Source organism: Pipistrellus kuhlii, unplaced genomic scaffold, assembly GCF_014108245.1.
Source record: "Pipistrellus kuhlii isolate mPipKuh1 unplaced genomic scaffold, mPipKuh1.p scaffold_m20_p_1, whole genome shotgun sequence".
Lineage (NCBI taxonomy): Eukaryota > Metazoa > Chordata > Mammalia > Chiroptera > Vespertilionidae > Pipistrellus > Pipistrellus kuhlii.
The window spans coordinates 153,926,186-153,947,715 of record NW_023425404.1 but is presented as its reverse complement, the minus strand read 5'-3'; the positions used below and the strand labels follow the sequence as shown (position 1 = coordinate 153,947,715).

Sequence of the window (21,530 nt, the reverse complement as noted above, 5' to 3'; positions counted from 1 at the left end):
GGTGAACTCTATGTAGAAAAAGACAGAAATGAGAGAGAATCCCCAGTTTTCTTCTTGGTGGCAACAGTGGCACTGTAGAAGTACCCCTTCCCAAGCAGCTCGGACAGGCCTCCAAATTCAAAGGGAAAGGTCTGAGTTCTGGCTTTGCTACTGAGTGGCAAGATTAACTTTTTCGACATGTAGTTATCAGTTTTGCCTCCCTGAATTTGAGATGGGGACATCAATGAGGTCACCACTAAAAAGGGCTCTGCTCATTAGTGACAAGTGACAAATCCATCAGGATCAGTAACGGAAGGAAGCAGCTTGCAATGGCCAGGTGAGGAGGTTGGAGTGGGAAAATCTGAGATAGTCATTCCAGGGTACATGAGAGGTGGTACCATTACAAATAGCTAGAAGGCAAGTGTCCTCTCCCTACCTTTATTTTATTTTATTTTATTTTTACAAAAATGCCTGTGGGAATTAGGTCAGTAACTTGGCCTTTAAAGGAAATGTAAGAATTGCTATAAGGTGGGGACTTCAATGGATTACCCTATATCAGCCCGAAGTTCAATAACTTCATGGACTGGCAGAGAAAGCTTCATTAAAAAAAAAAAAAAAAAAAAAAAAGGCTGTACTTAGTTTGGGAAGTTCAATGGACTAAGATCTCATTTTGGGCAGCTCAGAGCAGGATATTTTAGCCTTCTGGGCCTGGGGTCTCCTCTCCCACCTTTGAAACAACCCCCTCAGTGCTAGATAAACTATGCCCTCCCACTGAAGCCTAAATCTGTGACATTTATTTATATATCTTCTATTGGTTTCAGAGAGGAAGGGAGAGGGGAGAGAGAGAAACATCAATGATGAGATACAATCATTGATTGGCTGCCTGCTGCACGCCCCATACTGGGGATCGAGCCCAAACCTGGGCTTGTGCCCCTGACTGGAATCGAACCTGGGACTCTTCAGTCTGCAGGCTGATGCTCTATCCACTGAGCCAAACCAGCTAGGACCTGTGACCTTTATTTAAATAAGGCTCTCAGTTCCTGATAGGCAAAGTAGCAGAAGAGATGGTTACTATACTCTTATCAATGGCTGTTACTCAAAGGACACATAGCCTTTCCTAGCAGGCAGTGTCATCAGATAACTTTCCTGAGGGACTTTGTAGAGCAAGAGCTGAGGGATGTAGTGGGCAGTGTCTTTCATGTTCCTGGAACAAAGGGAATGATGGATTCCATTAGCCAGTGTTTCTCTAGAATCCCTTGATGAAAGTGGAAGGGGCAATACCAAAACATAACACAGCAAATGTGATTATGTGTGAGGCCAAGAAAATATCACCCGAGTATATGAGGGTCCCGTTCAAACTGAGGGTGGAATGTGGAATAACAAGATCTGGATGCACTGTATGACCTCCCGTCAATTTTTCATAAACATCACTTCTTTCAATTAGTCTTTTGGAAAGAGGCAGCACACATCTGAAATTAACCTCTGGTGTGGGTATAGAGAATTGTTTTTTTTGCTTGTTCAAAGTTTATTCATTACTTAAGAGATCAAATTAGTGTGGAGTAAAGTTAATACTCAACATTATAATAATTAAGCAGAGTAACCAAGGCCTCTGATCCAGATGAATTTCCATCTCTCTTGTATACAGTAGATTTGAAGGCTCAATAGGCAAAGCTAGACATTTTTAATGTCCCAAAATAAACTAAGTACTCAACTATAGTCTGGAACAGCTCCATGCATTTTTAGGCTACAGGTTCTTTTTTTTTTTTTTTTTTTTTTTACCAACTTCTAGAAACCTACCTCTGGCAGTTACTTTAAATTTTTGAAGGCTTGTTTGGTTTCAGGAACTATTCTTGTCCTGTGCTATCTAGCCATTGTTTGGCCAGAGATCTTTCTTTCCCTCTTGTGATCCTGAGGAAATTCCTAAAGCAAAGCTGGTGATTCCTTAAGTCCTGGCAAATGTTGCAGACAAGATTTAGCTCCATCCAAGGGGATCCTGTGTGCCAGTAGAGTCTGGGAATGAGGAATGGAAGGAGAGAAGATCTCTAGTGTCAGCTGGCTTACACTTGGACTAGAATGGGTAGTTAGCACACTTGGTCTCAGCTCCTTCACTTTGATACATGTCATGTGGCCAGTTTCTCTTTTGGGAAAGTAGATTCTTCCTGCTACAGTCCATCGACCAAAGAGACTTAACAAGAGGCTGTTTATGTTTATGTGGACTCATCCTTCAGACATATAATTACAGAAGCTACTGTATAGAAACCCAAACTAAACTTGGTTACTAGGAGAGACTACTTAGAAGTTCATGTGAAGACAAGTATGTATTCAAAATCAAGACAGTACTTTAAGACCTCCTTCAGATGACTCATTTGATAAATTAAAGTTGAAGACAAAATAATGAGGTACAGGATCCAGAGTTGATGCTCTGCAATGAACAAGATGCATTTGGACTCTGAGGGAGGTGTGGACTTTAGATTAAGATAGAGGACCACGGGGCAGCACTAGCAGTTAACACTCTTAAAAAAAATTCCAATATAAAAAATATATTTTTATTGATTTCAGAGAGGAAGAAATAAGGAGAGATAGAAACATTAATGATGAGAGAAAATCACCAATCAGCTGCCTCCTGCATGCCCCGCACTGGGGATTGAGCCCCACAACATGGGCATGTGCCCTTGACTGGAATCGAACCTGGGACCTCTCAGTCCAAGGGTTGTCACTCTATACTCCGAGCCAAACCAGCCAGGGCAACAGTTAACATTCTTAAGTCTTAGATTCTGACTGGCAGTGTAGATGGGTAATGCACTCAATTAAGTCCTAGGTGAACTGCTGGGTCAGACTAGCTGGGACAAAGTTCAGTGCTTTGACCAGTAGATGGCAGTGTCTAATTACACAGCAGCATTCACTGAGTCCTGCGGCACCTTGGCTGGGTGAAGTTAAAACTGGAGAGCTTCTGAGAGGGCTTTCTGGGAAGAAAACCAGCAGTGGCTGTCTCAAATAGTCTTAGGGAGGACCTCTAAGTTCCTCAACTATGGATAAAGATAGTTCTTGAGAGGAGAATGGCCAGGCTAAGCTAAGTGACCCAATCAGAGGCTAATTAGCAGAAAGAGGACCTCAAGAAGAGATCTTAAAAGGCTAAAGCAGAGCAAAGACAAGCCAGGATAGAAGCAAGAGTTGGATGGACAGGTATAGGTCCAGAAGAGAACCAACACCAGGGAGGCCAGAGGAAAGGACTGGTTCTGTTGGTAGGGAAATTGTGGGATTGCATTTCAAAGCACTAGTGCTTATGGCTTTGTTGACCTTCCCTCTCTCACTAAACACAGAGATTATGCTCCAAACATATACTGAACTAGCATAGCTGGTAGCAGATGAGCAAGACACAAATGGTCTCTATGTCATGGATCTTTGTTTTCAGGTTAAAGGACTTCATCTCTTTTAGCTGCCTTGGGAGGGATGTTCCTGACAGTGGTTTAGCAATCCCACCTGTATATCTTGCCCAAAGCATGATGGTTCCTAGCTTTTATGTACTGATTTAGGATCTACTTTGACGGAAATGATGTGTGTGTGTGTGTGTGTGTGTGTGTGTGTGTGTGTGTCTGTGTGTCTGTGTAGTGGGGTACTGGGGGCTTTTGTGAGATGAGATACAATGTACTACAAAAAGAAAATAACCCAAATCAGTACTACCATAGCAACTTTGGTTCCTAAACCCAGTGACCTTTGGTAATTTATCAAAAGATAAGTTATCTTTTTAGATATTTTATTAGAATAGTGGTCTATACTTATAAAACAGTAGTTTTAAATACTTATTGAATATACTTTTACTTATTAAAAACATTTTATGGTCTTAGGTTTCAATAATTTTGGTCTATGGCCATCAAATATTATATTGAAACACTAAAATACTAGTTTATACTTAAAGGTCTTTATGTAATTCTATTTGGTCATCAGTGACTTACTGGGGCACATTCTATCATTGGCCACCTCATCTGGAGCATATGAATAAATTACTTGCCCAAGATGCTTCATTTCTGAGAATTGGACCAGCTCTGGACCCCAGGGCTTCTGATCTAGCCCAGTGAACTTGTCCATATATCATTTACAGTCTAGTTTATGTAAGTAGGAATTGTATCGAGGTGCTCTGTCAGTGCCCATTGGTTTATACAGTAAGCTAAAGAATTTTGAACACGAGTAAAACCTCTGGAGCACTCCTCTGTGAGGAGGTACCCAATGGTGATCAGGGAATCAAGGTGAACAAACCTACTCTGTTCCATCCCTGCAGAACCTTGCTCAGGGTAATGGGACTGAAGAAAGTGGTGCTCCATCTCCCCCTACAAGTTTGGTGGTTCTGCAGCAGGAATCCCTCCAGATACCCAAATGTAGAACATGGAATCATTTCTGATGTCTATCCAAAATATTGCAGGGCCCATCCTGGGCTCTGTTTTTTCCTAGTTTCATGATACAAACCCGATGTTGACTTTCTTAGATATTTGTGTTATAGAGCCAGATGGGTGACAGACACATAGAAAAACCTCTGGGAAAGGAGCCATCACTAGGCAGAGAGCCAGCCCATGAAACAAAATAATCAGCCCCCAAGGCCATAAAGAACTTTTCAGTAGAAATGGAATTAGTGACTTGAGGAGGTATCCTAGTGGTTACCTTGGAAAGCCCTATGGTGGGACCACATCTGGATAAAACATGTTATCAAGTGTCTCTAGTGTTTTTACTTTCATAATACCCTGTTCTCAGATATCCCCTAACTTGCCAACCTGTTGAACTCCATCTGATTCCTTAACTCATTGGAGCAGCTAACATCTTGTGTGCATCATGTTCTGTTGAAAAAGAATGGCTTTAATCAAAAGAATGACTTATTTTGAAAAAATATTTTGGGTGAAAGTGTCCAAAGCATTTTCCAGATGCTCATGGTACATTCCTTCAGGTACCTATGCCTTTATTTACACCTATAGGAGATGTTTAGTCTCATTCATGCTGGCAGTGTGCTCACACTGGACCTTTCATGGTGTACTTAGCTTTTCCATGTGCAGCCTAGAAGTGTTGAAGAGTTGTTCCTGAGGTTAAGTCTGAGAATTATACAGATCCTTTCCAAGGTGAAAGAGTTCAATAGTGCACCTTACATTGGCTCTTCCTATCTCCACTTTTTCACTTCTATTTCCTGGGTTCAGAGAATTTATTAGGAAGTTATCTCAAATCCTTATCTTGGGTCTGCTTTTAGAGAAACCCAAACTAAGACACAGACTCTAGAATTAGGATACAGGTCATTTACAAAAAATCCTATAATTTAAAAAAGTGAGCAAGGGAAAAACACATCATAAGCTATGAAACCACAGTAAGGCACCATTCAGTTATGAAAAAAGAGACCAGAGGTGAAGATAATTCTTGACCTCAGGGAAATTCCATTTAAAGGGGCCACATACTAACCCGGCAAGCTCAGGGAAGGTCTGAATGGTGGTCTTGCAACCTCAGAGACATAAAGTAACCATAAAGGATGGTCTTGAAATTAAACTTTAACTAAAAGCAGTTATGGTAGATAGTTAATATTCTACACTAGTATCTTCACTGATAGGCTCAGTTAAGGTAAAGGTTGACCTTATCTGTCTTTTTGCATCTATAATAACATACCCTTGAAATATTTGGGTAACTTGTAACTTCCCTTTTTCTGGATCCCTTGTGTGCCTGAGTACCAGAACAGATACCACAAATCCCTTCATTGTTATCACGTTAATTGTTCCTGTAACCACCTAAGTATGTGTCTTATCATTTTACTTCTTATCCAATCCCAGGGGTTTCCACAGTTTGCTTTCTCCAGCTTCTCTAGTCTATCACCAATGGATTTCATGTAACCCACCTATGTCCTTTCCTTTGATTGCAAAGTATAAATGAAGATGTAACCTGCCATTCTCTGGAGCATTATCCCAATCAGTTGAGGTTCTGCTTCCCGGCATTAATTGACCATTTGGCTCAAATAAACTCACAAAAGTCCTTTACAGGTTTGAATGTTTTTATGTTAACATATTTTAACTTTCCTCCATTAGTGAAGAAATAGGAAACTTGGCTTCTAATATGCTGGTATACTTTCTGTTGTTTGAGCCTGCCATGATTCCTGGGCTGGTGGTCTTTTTCCTCCCTAAACTTTCTTTTCAGTCTTGTAGGAGCCAATAAATCTTGGTGGGTATCCTGTTTTTGCTCCCCTCAACAACTGTTATTTAAAAAAAATTATTTAGCCAAAACCGGTTTGGCTCAATGGATAGAGTGTCGGCTTGGGGACTGAAGGGTCCCGGGTTTGATTCCGGTCAAGGGCATGTACCTTGGTTGCGGGCATATCCCCAGTAGGGGGTGTGCAAGAGGCAGCTGATCGATGACTCTCTCTCATCGATGTTTCTAACTCTCTAGCTCTCTCCCTTCCTCTCTGTACAAAATCAATAAAATATATATTAAAAAAATTATTTAAAAGGGTGGATTTTGCCTCAATTGTAGGGGAGAGTTTTGCTTATCTGGTGATTCTGATTGAGAGGCGGAAGGAGATTGCCTTAAAAAACTAGCACTCTGTGCAGAGGTTGAAATCTGAGATGGCAACATACAAGGCTCGTGAGTTAACTTCCTCCCACAGACACAATGAACATAAAATAATTCTTTCTGAGAAACTCACTGGGTGACTCTTACACATCGAATGGATGAGGAAAAAAAATATATCAAAATGGGCAGGATAAGCTGTGACACACTCTTGGCATAAACTCCAGCCCTGGCTCAGTGCCATTCAATTGAAAGGGAACTTCCTGACTCCCAGCTTCCCCTTAGGAGTGAAAGGTTTGAACCCAACATCTAGCACCCTAACTTTTAAAACTTCCACCTGAGGGATGGGCTTCCAACATACTCAGTTTTGAATGCCAATAGAGCTTGCATCCATGAAACCCACCAGACTATATCAAAGAGACAGTTCCTAACAGGCTTCTGAAAACTCTGAATGGCTATCCCCTACAGGGAATAGTCAGCAATGCAAAAGAGTCTTTCACTGAAAAAGGCTTATTTGCATATTTTAAAAGCTGAAGCCTGAGGGTCAGGTTTCTAATTTAACACATATCTATCTAGAGTCGATTCTAGAGGCAACTGCTATCCATCCCTGACACCAGAAAACAGCCAGAGCCACATTCACATTCTCTCTCTGTGTTGGAGAATGTATTTTCCTGAAAGGAGCTTGTACATACATCTGGAGCCACAGCTTTTGTGGCTGTTGGCAAGAATATGCACCCATTGGCTCCAGTGGCCAAGTTGGTCTGTTCTCCATTCCCACAGGACTGTAAAAATAAAAGAATCACCAGTTGTTAACCAGCTATCCTCCCAGAGCTCAATGAAGGAGTGGACAGAAACACCCAACTCCCAGTCTTTCTCTGAAAAAGGTCTATTTGATATTTCAAGTGCTGCTGCCCAAGGGGGCTGGCATGCAGGTTTTGACTGAGCTTCTTCCTTTTAGGACTCTGATAGGTTTTAGAACACCTTAAATTAGTGGGAGCCAACAAGATAAAGAAGGCAGCTTGGACAATCACAAAATTTTGGGACAACCAAGAACGAGGGCCAATTACTCCATGAGGCTACTTTTTCAAGACTAGAAGTTGTTGTTTTAATGTGCATAAACAAACAGAGACTCAAGGTAAATGAAGAAACAAAGAAATATATTCCAAGCAAAAGAAAAGACTCCAAAAACAGACCTTAATAAAAGTGATTTATCTGATAAAGTGATAAGAGATTTGCCAAATAAAGAGTTCAAAGATATTAAGATATTAAGTTATAAAGATATTCACTAACATCAGGTGTTCAAAGAGAAAACAAAGTGTGAATTTCACTAAAGAGACTTTCTGTTTGATAAGAGTATTAAACAAACCACAAGGCTGAAGAATATAATAATCGAACTGGGGGGAAATTCTAATGAGGAATTCAAGAGCAGACTAAATGAAGGAGAAGGAAGGATCAGAAAACTCAAAGACAGGGTAGAGAAATCTATCCAATCAGAATAGCAAAAAGAAAAAAGAATGCAAAAGAGTAAAAAGATAGCTTTAGAGACTTATAAGACAACATCCAACAGACCAACATTCACAATATAAGGGTTTCCACAAGGAGAAGAGAGTGAGAAGGAGCAGAAAACTTATTTGAAGAAATCATGGCCAAAAAAATTTCATAACAAAGAAAAGGAAACATGTTCAAATATGGGAATTTCAGAGAGTTCCAAATAAGATAAACTGAAAAGGACCCACACCAAGAAACATAATTAAAATGACAAAAGTTAAGACAAGGAGTATTAAAAGCAGCAAGATAAAAACAACTTGTTACATACAAGGGAATCTTTTAAGATTATGAGCAGACTTTTCAGCAGAAATTTTGCAATTAGGAGGGAGTGGTATGATATATTCAAAATGCTGAAAGAAACAAACTGACAATCAAAAATCACTTTCCCAGATAAGCAAAAGCTGAAAAAGTTCATCACTAAATTAGCCTTAAAAGATATATTAAAGGGACTTATTTGAATTAAACTGAAAGGGCACAAATTAGTAATAAAATATATGAAAGTATAAATCTCACTGGTAAAGATAAATCTATAGTTAAATTCAGAATACTCTAGTGTACTGGTAGAGGGTAAATTACTTATAAATCTAGTATGAAGATCTACAATAATAAAAGAGAAAGATGCAAATTGACCATACCTTTGTGACACCCACCAGCCAATCAGGAGTGAGTATGAAAATTAACCCTACAAAGATGGCAGGTTAATATGCATATGCAGGTGCCCAGCGGCTGGGATGGGGTGGGACGCTTGCAGCAGCTCCAGGCCGCTGGGCAGCATGGGAAGGCAGAAAGGTGGCTCTGAGCCAGAGTGAAGGTGGTGCTGGCAGCCAGGGGAAGGAAGACTGATTCTTGCATGAATCTTCATGCATCAGGCCTCTAGTTAAAAATATAAAAACTAAAAATAATAACTATAATAATTTGTTATGAAAACAAGGAAATATGTAAATTGTGTCATTGAAAACATAAAACATGGAGTGGGGAGAAGAGAAATACAGAGATTTACTATGCATTTGAAATTAAATGCATAAGCTTAAAATAGACTTTTATAAATATAAGATGTTTTATATAAGCCTAATAGTAATCACAAGCAAAAACATACAGTAGACACACAAAAGATAAAGAAAAAGGAATCTAGAATACCACTACAGAATAATCATCAAATTACAAAGGAAGAGACAAGAGAAGTAGAAAGGAATAAAGGCCTTAACAAAATGGCAACAGTAAGTCCAAGCCTATTAATAATTACTTTAAATAAAAATGGAATAAATTCTCCAATCAAAAGTTAGAGTGGCTGAATGGATGGAAAAACAAAACCCAACTATGATGCCCTTAAGAGACTCACTTTAGATGTAAGGACTAAAAGGGAAGAGATGGAAAAAGATATTCAGTGAAAATAGAAACTAAAGAAATCAGGGGGAACAATACTTATATCAAAAGAAATAGACTTCCTGACAAAGATTGTAATAAAAGAACATTTAGCCCTAGTTGGTTTGGCTCAGTGGGTAGAACATAGGCTTGCGGACTAAAGGGTCCTGGGTTCAATTCAGTCAAGGGCATGTATGGATCTTGGTTGCAGGTTCCTGGCCCTGGTCTGGGGGCATGTGGGAGGCAACTAAGTAATATGTCTTCCTCACATCAGTGTTTCTATCTCTCCCTCTCCTTTCCACTCTAAAAATCAATGGGAAAAAATATCCTTGTGTGAGGATTAAAAAATAATAAAATAAAAGAACATTCAAAAAATTTTTAATAAGGTTTATCATAAGACTGTACTAGTATACAAGTCATACATCTAAGTTCTTTTTTAAAAAAAAATATATTTTATTGATTTTGTACAGAGAGGAAGGGAGAGAGATAGAGAGTTAGAAACATCGATGAGAGAGAGTCATCGATCAGCTGCCTCTTGCACACCCCCTACTGGGGATATGCCCGCAACCAAGGTACATGCCCTTGACCGGAATCGAACCCGGGACCTTTCAGTCCCCAAGCCGACGCTCTATCTATTGAGCCAAACCGGTTTCGGCTCAAAAAATATTTAGAGAGGAGAGAAATATTGATTTTTTTGGTTCTACTTATTTATGCATTCATTGATTGATTTTTTTTTTAAAAGAACTGAACCCAAAATTTCCAGAAAATTTATTTATAATACCTCAAATCTGGAAATAACAAAAAATCATAGACAGATCAATAGATAAATTGGTTATTTACAGAACACAATACTATTCAACTATAAAAAAATAACTTTTCACATAAGCATTAGTGTTGAACCTCAAATTAGCTGGGTAGCATGAAAGAGTCCCATATTTGTTAAAGAATACACATATTACTGTGTTTAGTTAAAAATTTTCATAATGTTATTATCTTGTAAAGGAAGGAAAATGAATGAATGTACATAGGGATGGGAAAGGCAGAAGACAGATTATAAGGAAAGGTAAAAGCAGGTTTAGAGTTGCTGGTACTGAAAATAATACAATGATTAATAAATAACAACACAAATATAAACTCTCCACGATCACAGTGCCTAATTTTGTTGGGTAAGATCATGTTCAGTGAAAGCCACTGGTTTGATTCCAGGTCAGGGCACATGCCTTGCTGAATCCCTAGGAATGGTCGTGCAAGAAGCAGATGATTGCTGTTTCTCTCCCTCTCCCGACTTTTCAAAATTTAATAGAAATACATTTTAAAACATATAAAATAGTTACATGAAATAGAGAATTATCTGTGTGTTTGGCATACTCACAACAATATGCTTACTTTTTTTCCAACATGGATGTGGGCAACAGAGAAGCCTATTTCACTTGTGGCATTTTCTCAGCTTTATCCATATGTTCAACCTCACCAAATAGTGCACATTACAAAAGTGCATTCCCTTGTTCGACAGTTATACATACACCTAAGTAACGCCTTGAAATGTGGATCAATATAAATCCTAGATATCCCTCTGTTGTTAGAAAATTAAGATGGCAACCCTATATAGACACTACCATCCCTCTCCTCATTTCTTGGGAGGACCAGCCTAGCCTTAGTGGCAGCAAATATTGGCAAGAAGTGAAGACTATTACCATCAGCCTGGCTGGTGTGGCAAGGTGGCAAATCATTAACTTTATGCACCAGGAGGTCACGGTTCAATTCCCAGTCAGGGCACATGCCCCGGTTGTGGGTTCGAGGCCCACTGTGGGGCATGCAGGAAGCAGCTGATAAATGATTCTCTCTCATCATTGATCTCTCTCTGGCCCTTACTCTCTGAAATCATAAAAGTACATATATATTAAAAAAAAAAAAAACCCACAAAAACTGTTGCCATTAAATTCAAGAGGAATGCTGAGTACTTAACAAAAGACATATCCTGGGACAGATTACGGATTCATCCTTCCTCTAGCTTTGACTTCCTGCCTGTTGAGCAACTCCCTTATGTGAACTCTCTAGAGGAGCCAGGGAATACAGAATACCCTCAGACTATTCTACCTGCCAATGGATTCAGCTACATGAAACAGTTTTGGAGAGCCCGAGAATGTCTGTACATAAAGGTCACACAAGCCACAGACTCTGGAACATTTGTGGCCTTATGTTCAGAAGAGGCACTTATCATCTAATTCACTGCAGTCTTTCCCACTCACCGTTGAAACAGTGGTTCTAATTGTGGTTCCACCTCAGAGACTTACAACAAATGACACCAGCCTATGAAATTTCATACTTCCTGGCACATGGCTCCTTTGCAGTATGCGGAGAGCAGGATCCCTAAACATTGAGGAGGCTTATGCAGTACATACTGTAAACAGAGAACATGATTCATATTGGTCTCAGAGGCAGAGCAAAGGTTTCCTCTTCAGAGTGGCCTTTGCCTTCACCAATAACAAAGGCTGCAAATTTAAATGAACAAAACCAGGTGGTTTTTCTTTCAAGGCCTCGGGCTGCAGTAAATTATAAGCCAATACTGGACAAAAAGTGATTTCCTGCCATTTAGGCTGTCCCTTCCAAACCATTTAAAATTTGGGATAAACACAATATCTATTCATCTCTTCCTGCTGAAAGATCACATTTTTGCTTTCAAATCATCTGTGCCAGTGAATCAAACCAAAACTAAAGTTACAGATGTAAAAACACCTTACAAAAAGATCATAAGCCAGAGCACAGGTGAGAAAGTGTCTGCAGGTTGGTGAATAAGAATCCCCCCAAATTTATCAAAGCATAAGGTGAATACCACTATGTCCCTGAAAGAGGTGGTACTTCTTAGCTGAGAAGGGGTGCTCTGGATGAATCCTGAGTCAGGTCCATTTTCTAGTTATAGAGAATTGAATGAAGATACTGCCAACACCTTGGAGGAACCATAATTATTGTACTTCCAGCACAAGTGAGGACACAGAATACATTTCCCTGAGCAACCAGGGATGGTGACTGATGCACACTCCTCAGGTGAGCCAGGTGTTAGAGGTGAAATCTCTTCAGCGACAAACAGTCACAGTGACAGGTGACCAGATCGTCTCGCTTTTGGTGGGACAGTCCCAATTTTCAACAATTTTTCCGGCATCCCGCAGTGTTTTTAAAAAAGTCCCAATTTTTGGAATCTTTCCAATCTTTCAAAAAATCTAAGCATGTTAACAAGTACAATGCAGCTCTTTCAAGCCTCATTTGTACTTCATATATTTATGAGGAATCCAGCAGAGTGTATGTTCTCATAAAAGGGGTTTACATTCGTGTAAAGGGTCTCATAGAGGCCCTTAAGTGTTCTTATATTAAGTGAGAAAAATAAACCATTCCCTGCACCTCTATGGCTTTTCTCCAGTATGAACTCGGTGGTGTCTCGTTAAATCAGACCTTTGACTGAAGGAATTCCCACATTCACTACACTCATATGGCTTTTCTCCAGTGTGAATTCTGTGGTGTCTAGTGAAGTCAGAACTTTCACTGAAGGACGTCTCACTTTCACTGCACTCATACTGATTTTCTCTAATGTGTACTCACTCTGTTGTGTTTAATGAGAGCAAGCAGTGCTTTTACTGAGGACCTTCCCACAGTCAGTACACCCATAGGGCTTTTCTGTGGTGTGAACTCTCCCATGTTGAAGGTGGTTGAAGATTTGTATACACACTTTCCCACATTTATTATTCTCATACATTATATCTCCAGAGCAGAGACCTTTCTGATAAGCAACTTCCTGTTTTCTGGATGATAGCTGTTTCACATTCAACCCACTGGTGATGTCTTTTTCCACTGAGAAATTCCTGTGAAAGCTCATTGTTAATGTGTGACTCCTCAGTGTTAAGAGCGGCCTGGTGTGGGAGAAGCCCTGAGATGGCGGGGGAGTCTACCCCAACCTCAGTACTAGCTTCAGGCACCTCAGATAAATAGAAGCAGCAACTCATTACAAGTGAGGCACTCTCAATATCTTTCCTGAGCTTCTCTCCATTGGCATCCTGCTACTGCTGGTGAGGGTTTACACTGAAACACAAGTCTCCCACATGCATCTCTTAAGAACACATTCTTCTCAAAGTAAACCACTTGTACCTCACGCAGGTGCAAAATAGCTTTTAACACTGAGAAGCATGGCTTCCCCAGATGGGTCCTTTGGGTGGCTTGACCTGTTTTGGAAGCCCTAACATGAGAATCTTTTACAGATACACTATGCTCAGAGTAGGCCTCCACATCATCCATTTTATGCCAACGACCTGGCACAGAAATTCACCAAGGTCCTTATCAGGAAAGTGGCAGAAGTGGTAGCCATGGATCTGGATATAGCATACATATCGCTATGAATGATACAAGTGCAAATACTTCCAGCATCACAATCACAGTACAGACGTCTTTGAGCATCATCAAGGAGCCCCCACTCTGCCTGAGAGAAGGCAATGGCCACATCCTCAAAGATCATATCCATGAGTGGATTGAAACCTGTAAGTCCTTGAAGAAACTCCATTGATTGATTCTTGTATGTTCACTGACCAGGGATCAAACCTTAGCATATTGGGATGATGCTTTAACTGATTGTACTGCCTGGCCAGAGCCAAGAGAAATTATTTCATTTCATTTTTTTTTTCAAGGTTGGTGGTTTCCTCTTTATTGATGTGCCTCTTACCTTCCCCCCACAATTTCATCCCCTTCCACTACCCCACGAAAAGATAGTGAAAAGGAACCAATGTTGAGGTTCTGAGCTCCTTGGGCAGTTAGAAAAGGAACAGAAACCCAAACAATCATTGGATGTGACAGAGATTGACAATCAAGAAGTCTAAAGTGGGAAAGGTGGGAAAGGTGGTAGAAAGGAGAAGGCAGGAGAAAGAAGAGGTACCAGAGGCCATCTCCCCAATTAACCCCCCTGCTGGAGGTTCTGGAGAAGAGCCTCAAACATTAGGAAGTACAGGTCCTGAAGGAGGAACAAGTCAAGGAAGGGGGGGGCATCTCTCTCTATGTAGAATACCCCCTCTCCCCCCGCAGGCACAGCAGCTTCACAGGCCATAAACTCTTTCATCACGGTAGGCGATGTATAGAAGGAAGTCTTCTTCATGGTGTTCCTGGCTTAGCTGACCCACTGTGGCACTGGTGGGTGGAATGACATTGTTGACAAAGAAAAACAAGGCATCCTCAGCTCGGAGGTGAATTCGCTTCTGGATCAAGAAATAGAACTGCCCAACTGTGAGGTCAGAAGGCACCAGGTATTTCTTTTTGTTCAAGTCTCCTATCTGAGCTTTGGGAACCTTTTCTACTATCACCGGGACCCGGTCCGGGTATTTCTTTCTGTTCTTCTCATCCTCAGAGCGGCGCTTCTCGAACGGATGCTCCTCTTTATACACGAGCTTTATTTATCCTCCTGGGAACCTGGCTGGACCGGACTGGGCTGAGGGAACCCAAGGAAGGGGGGGGGGGCATGTCTGGGATGGGGGACAGCAGCAGCAATGGTGGCGACATGCAGGCGGATTCAGCCAAGAGAAATTATTTTAATTAAAGTCCTAAATCCCCTATTTCCTGAGGTCCATCTTAAACAGGCCTTGAAAAGGGTAATTATGTTGAGCTATTTATAGGCCTAGTTAACAGGGGTCTGAACTTTTTTTTCCCCTTAAGAGGGGTCTGAACATTTCCCCCCACATGGAAGTCTCATAGTTTCTCTTCTATAGGGCCTCTTTCAGTTATTTTTAACTGGAGTAGTACTAACTGCCCATCCTATCTAATAAAAGAGTAACATGCAAATTAACCATCACTCCTCTACACCCACAAGCCAACCAGGAGTGAATATGAAAATAAACCCAACCAAAATGGCTACAGCCACAGAGAGCAGGAGGGAGACTTGGGTTTTCTAGACAATGGAGGGAGCCAAGCTTTCCACCTGCCCTAGGCCTCCACTCAAGGCTACAAAGTTTCAATTATAGAAGATACATAAATTCCCCCCCCCCTCCCCCCAAATGTCTGCTGCCTACGGAGCAAGCAGAAGGCTTGGCTCTGCTCCAGGCTACATAGTTTCAATTGTAGAAGATAAACCAACCCCAGACTATAGGGCCTTCACTTGGGTCTCCAGGGAGCGTGGCCGGCCTGCAAATCACCACAGGCCCCTTGCCCAGGCTGCTTTACGCCCCAAGGGAACCCCCGCACTGATCCGGGACATCCTTCAGGGCAAACCATCCAGCCCCCACCCATGCACAGGCCTCTATCCTATCTAATAAGAGTAATATGCATACCTGGTCATCACTGCAACACACAAGATGGATGCCCCCATGTGGACATAAGATTGCCACCACAAGATGGCCAATAGGGGAGGGCAGTTGGGAGGGACCTGGCCTGCAAGGGAGGATAGTTGGGGGTGATCAAGTCTATAGGGGAGGGCAGTTAGGGATGACCAGGCCAGTAGAGGAGGGAAGTTGGGAGCAAACAGGCTGGCAGGGGAGAAGTTAGTCATCAATCAGGCTGGCAGGGGAGTGGTTAGAGGGTGATCAGGCTGGCAGGCAGAAGTGGTTAGGGGCAATCAGGAAGGCAGGTAGGCGAGCAGTTGGGAGCCAGCAGTCCTGGATTATGAGAAGGATGTCCGACTGCCCATTTAGGCCCCATCCTGGTGGGGTTGGGCCTAAATGGGCGATTGGACATCCCTCTAGGGGTCCCAGATTGGAGAGGGTGCAGGCTGGGCTGAGGGGCCCCTCCTCCCCCCATGCACGAATTTCATGCAATGGGCCTCTAGTTAACAAACAAACAACAACAAAACACCCAGGCTTTTTCTGAAGGCAACGCTAAACTTTCAGCATATTATTCTTGCTGTAAGTTGTCCACCCTCCCATTAGAAGGGAAAGAGAACCCTGTGTGATTGAATCTACAAGGAACCTAAAAGAACAGAAGAAGGGCTTGCACTCTAGCTGTCTCATCTAAGAACCAGGTGATGTTGAGGAAACCACTGTTCAGAGCCTTAATTTCCTCATCTGAAAAAATGAAAAGACCTCCCAGGACTTTTTGTGACAATCAGAGAAGAATATGAACATACTGTACAAATCATAGGACAGAGAGACGGTCTGGTCTACAGATATAGTTACTGGGTTTGTCCCACACCAGATTTTTAAATCGGCGACTTAAACAAAAACCTGGCTTTTTGCCTTCTTTTGAAAAATTCACATGACAACATTCCAATGGCAGGGAATAGTAGCTGGCCCTTATACAGAGTATGTTTTCTCCAGTTCACTCCTGTCCCTCAAACGAGACAAGAGCACCACTGAACAAGAAAAATTACAGGCCAATATCCCTAATGAACACAGATGCAAAAATCATCAAGAAATGTTAGGAAACTGAATTCAATTAAATATTAAAAGGATTAAAAGAGTGAATCCCACAATTCAATGGGAATTATTCTAGCGATGCAAGGATGGTTCAGCACCCACAAATTAATCAATGTGATTAATCATTTGCCAAAATTTAACATTCACTCTTAACAAAAACTCTCAACTTGATATAGAGGAAATGTATCTCAATATAATTAAGATCTTATATAATAAAAGCCTAATATGCTAAGTGTCTGGTCATCTGGTCATCTGTTCAACCAATCAAAGTGTAATATGCTAATGATATGCTAAGGTCTCCCAACCACTTGCTATGATGTGCACTGACCTCCAGTGGGCAGACAGTTGACCAGTTGACAAGTCGCTAAGACATGCACTGACCACCAGAGGGCAGACAGTTGACCAGTCGCTATGACATTACTAACCACCAGGGGGAAAACACTCCGACCAGTAGGAGAGCTTGCTGCTGGGGTCTGGGTGATCAAGACTGAGCGAGATGGACTGACATGCTCTGGAACCATCCCTGATTGTGCACCAGTGGGGTTCTTTGGCCTGGCCTGTCCCCTCTCACAATCCGAGACCCCTGGGGGGATGTCAGAGTCATTTTTGGCCTGATCCCTCAAGCCAGGTGGAGGGACCTCACTGGTGCACAAATTTCTGCACTAAGCCTCTAGTTATATATAACAAACCCATAGCTAACATCATACTAATCCACACATATAAAAGAGTAAGATGCAAATTGACCGTACCTTCATGATGCTCGACAGCCAATCAGGAGTGAGTATGCAAATTAACCCAACAAAGATGGTGGGTTAATTTGCATACACAGGCGCCAAGCAGTGGGGGGTGGGGTGGGATGCTTGTGTCATCACCATGGCAATGACACAGGCATTCTGCACCACCCTAGCTGCTCTGGGCCTCTGGGCAGCATGGGAAGGTGGAAAGGCGGCTCCAGGCTGGAGTGAAAAGGTAGCTACGGCTGGAGGGAAGGCAGTGCTGGCAGCCATGGGAAGGAAGGCCTATTCTTGCACAAATCTTTGTGCATCGGATCTCTAGTAAAGATTATATATAACAAGCCAATAGCTAACATCATACTAAAGATGCAATAACGAAAAGTCCTGCAGTTAAGACATGGGGGGCCAGATTATGGTATCACTTTACAATGGGCCACACAAACTGGATTCCAACAGGAAGGAGCACCACCCCACTGATCTTCTATGTCTCCACTTTGGGCAGGTACTCTCTGTACCAGCTCAGGTCCTCCAAGAGTCACAACCAGGATGGATTAGACATGAAAGATAACAGGGAGATGCCCATGAAGTGTAAAGGGTAGGCTGCGAGAGACTTCAGACCCTCTTGAAGGTCTGCCACCTGGGAAAGGAGAGAGGAAAGAAAGGGTTGGTTGGGAAGAGCCCTGGCCTGAAGTGAGAAATCTGTGACCAGGCTAATTGGAATCCTCAAGCCAAAGTTGCCTGTGAGATGAAACCAGCATCCAGGAGGACTGACTGGCTTTAGAACTCCTGATGTGCTCATTGTCTGGGTGAGCTCCAACCCCATTGGCCTCTTAGTGGATCCAAAAACAGCTGTGGAGGTTGCCAGTCAATTCTGTTCTCTGCAGCTAGTTTCTTATTTTAAATATTTTTTATTGATTTTTTATAGAAAGGAAGGGAAAGGGATAGATAATTAGAAACATCAATGAGAGAGATACATTGATCAGCTGCTTCCTGCACATCTCCTACTCAGGATGTGCCCACAACTAAGGTACATGCCCTTGACTGGAATTGAACCTGGGACCTTTCAGTCCACAGGCTGACGCTTTATCCACTGAGCCAAACTGGTTAGGGCTGCAGCTGGTTTCTTGATGGAACATCTGAGTGGGACACCTCCATGGCCATCATACTCTTTGCTGGGATACAACCCAGATAATGTGCAACAGAGCTGGAGTTTGCACTCTAGGTGATTGAAGGGGTTTGTTAGGACCTAACAAATTACCTTTTCTTTTTTTTAAAATTTAATCTTTATTCAGATTATTACAGATATTCCTCTTTTCCCCCCTCATAACTCCCCTCCCCTCCACCCTTTTCCCACCCCACTCCAGGCCCTCACCACCCTACTCCAGGCCCTCACCACCCTACTGTCCACGTCCATAGGTACTGAATACAAGCATATAAAATCTTTGTCTAATCTCTTCCCACACCCCCAGATCCCCTTCCTCCTGAGAATTGTTAGTCCATTCCACTTACATGCCCCTAATTCTATTATATTCACCAGTTTATTCTGTTTATCAGATTTTTTATTCATTTGACTTTTAGATTTACTTGTTGATAGATATGTATTTGTTGTCACTTTGTTGTTCATAATTTATCTTTACCTTTTTCTTCTTCCTCTTCTTAAAGAATACCTTTCAGCATTTCATATAATACTGGTTTGGTGATGATGAACTCCTTTAGCTTTTTCTTGTCTGTGAAGCTCTTTATCTGACCTTCAATTCTAAATGATGGCTTTGCTGGGTAGAGTAATCTTGGTTGTAGGTTCTTGCTATTCATCACTTTGAATATTTCTTGCCACTCCCTTCTGGCCTGCATAGTTTCTGTTGAGAAATCAGCTGGCAGTTGTATGGGTTCTCCCTTGTAGGTAACTAACTGTTTTTCTCTTGTTGCTTTTAAGATTCTTTGTCTTTTCCCTTGGCATTTTAATTATGATGTGTCTTGGTGTGGTCCTCTTTGGATTCCTCTTGTTTGGGGTTCTCTGTGCTTTCTGGACTTGTGAGTCTATTTCTTTCACCAGGTTGGGGAAGTTTTCTGTCATTATTTCTTCAAATAGTTTTTCAATATCTTGCTTTCTTTCATCTTCTGGCACTCCCATAGTATGAATGTTGGTATAATTGAAGTTGTCCCAGAGGCTCTTTAATTATCTTCATATTTTTGGATTCTTTTTTTTTTTTTTTCTCTTCCGGTTGGGTGTTTTTTGCTTCTTTGTAATTCAAATCTTTGACTTGATTCTTGGGATTCTCTAGTCCACTGTTGAATCTCTGTATATTATTCTTTATTTCTTTATTCCAGTCAGTGTATGCTTAATTTCTGCTGGTCCTTTTCCTTTTTTTTTTTTTTTTTTTTTTTTTTTTTTTTTTTTTGCATTCTTACTAAGATCCATGAAGGTCTCACTAAGTTCCTTGGAAGTTTCAAGAAGATTCTTGAGTAACCTTAATAAGAGTGCTTTTGAACTCTATATCCAATAGTTTGCTTTCTCCCATTTTTTTATTTGTGACATGTTTCTTTGTCTCCACATTTTGGCTGCTTCTCTGTGTGTGTTTCCATGTATTGGATAGTTGCTAAGTCTCTTTGAATTGAGTGGCCTTATGTACTAGGTGTTCTATAGGACCAGTGGCTCAGCCTCCACAATCACCTAAGGTGGACATTCTTGGTGCACCCTGTTGTGGGTTGTGTGCATAGTCTTATTGTAGTTGAGCCTTGATTGCTGTTGGTATCACTGGGAGGAATTGACCTCCAGGCCAATTGGCTGTGAGGATCAGCTGTGTCTACAGTGGAAGAGCTGCTGTGCAGGAGATACCCTTATAGGGAAGGACTTGCTTCAGTGGGGCTTTGGTGATCACTGAGTCTGCCTCTTGAGTGTGTAACTTATGGATGTGAAGAATTGTAATCTGGTACGGTCTTGCACTGACCACTGAGTACACTGGTTCTTGGATCTCCTAGAACACATGTGTCAAACACAAGGCCCGCGGGCCAAATCCATCCCGCCAGGCCTTGCAATGTGGCCTGCACCGCACTGTCATCACTGCACTCCGCTGCGTTTCCATCACAATGACAGTTTATGACTGTTCAGTAAACCATTCGGCCCACGATTTAGGCTGGATTTTAGATTTTGGCCCCTTCTCTGATTGAGTTCGACACCCCTATCCTAGGAGGTGCAAAGTCAGCTACTGCCTGGGGCCACCCAGCAGGAGCTACAGAGAAATCTGCATATTCCTCCTCTTTGTATTAGATTTGAAAGTGCCCAGAGGAGGCCCATCTGTGAAACAAGGCAGGTTGGTGCTGGTGAGGCCTTGAGCCTTCTTTTGTTAGCTTTGGGGCTCCCTGACCCAGCTGCAAGTTTGTCTGACAGGTTTTAAGCTGAGAAAAAAACCAGGCCATTCATATGCAAAAGCTTGGATGGGGTTGTAAATTGGGTAGGGTGGGGTCTCAGGGAATCTCCAGAGGGGAGCAAACAGCATTGGTTGCCAGTCAGCCCTGCACTGGAGAGGTCCCAGCACAGGAACAATGACAGTTGTGAGCACCTCTGTCTGAAAGCTGCCCCATGTTCTTGTCCTGATGCCAGATAGTTCAGTTTCTTCCTGTATGTGTCTGGGTCCCCCCCAGTCTCGCCTGGCACTGGAGCTCAGAGCAAGCGGGAGGTGGTATGCTCGAAGTTGTCCCAGAGGCTCCTTACACTATCTTCATATTTTAAAAGATTAAAAGAGTGGCACACCCGGGTGTCAGCCCATTTGTGCCTCCGCACCTCCTACCAGTCTCAATGTACAATATTTTCTTCTTTACCTCTCTAGTTGTAGTACTTCCACTCAGCCAGCTTTCCTGCTGTTCTGGATGATCATTGTTATGTATTTTAGTTGTAATTTTGATGTGGTTGTGGGAGGCAGCAAATACAGGTGTTTACTTATGCCGCCATCTTGGTTCTCTCCTCCTGCTTGCATTCTTAAACAAAATAGACATGGACAAAAGTCAG

At 41.9% G+C, this 21,530-nt stretch overlaps 1 protein-coding gene and 1 pseudogene across 1 annotated transcript; both read right to left on the bottom strand.

The window, feature by feature from the left end:
* Positions 1 to 12,636: 12,636 nt before the first annotated feature.
* On the bottom strand, positions 12,637 to 13,915 carry LOC118704895 (annotated as a pseudogene).
* A 167-nt stretch (positions 13,916 to 14,082) lies between these two features.
* Positions 14,083 to 17,545, bottom strand: LOC118723169 (gamma-aminobutyric acid receptor-associated protein-like). Its single transcript, XM_036445275.2, has 2 exons — positions 17,540 to 17,545; positions 14,083 to 14,834 (listed from the first exon to the last, which is right to left on the bottom strand). The coding sequence occupies exons 1-2, from the start codon at positions 17,543 to 17,545 to the stop codon at positions 14,487 to 14,489; spliced, it is 354 nt and encodes a 117-aa protein (XP_036301168.2). The 3' UTR covers positions 14,083 to 14,486.
* Between the last annotated feature and the right edge of the window lie 3,985 nt (positions 17,546 to 21,530).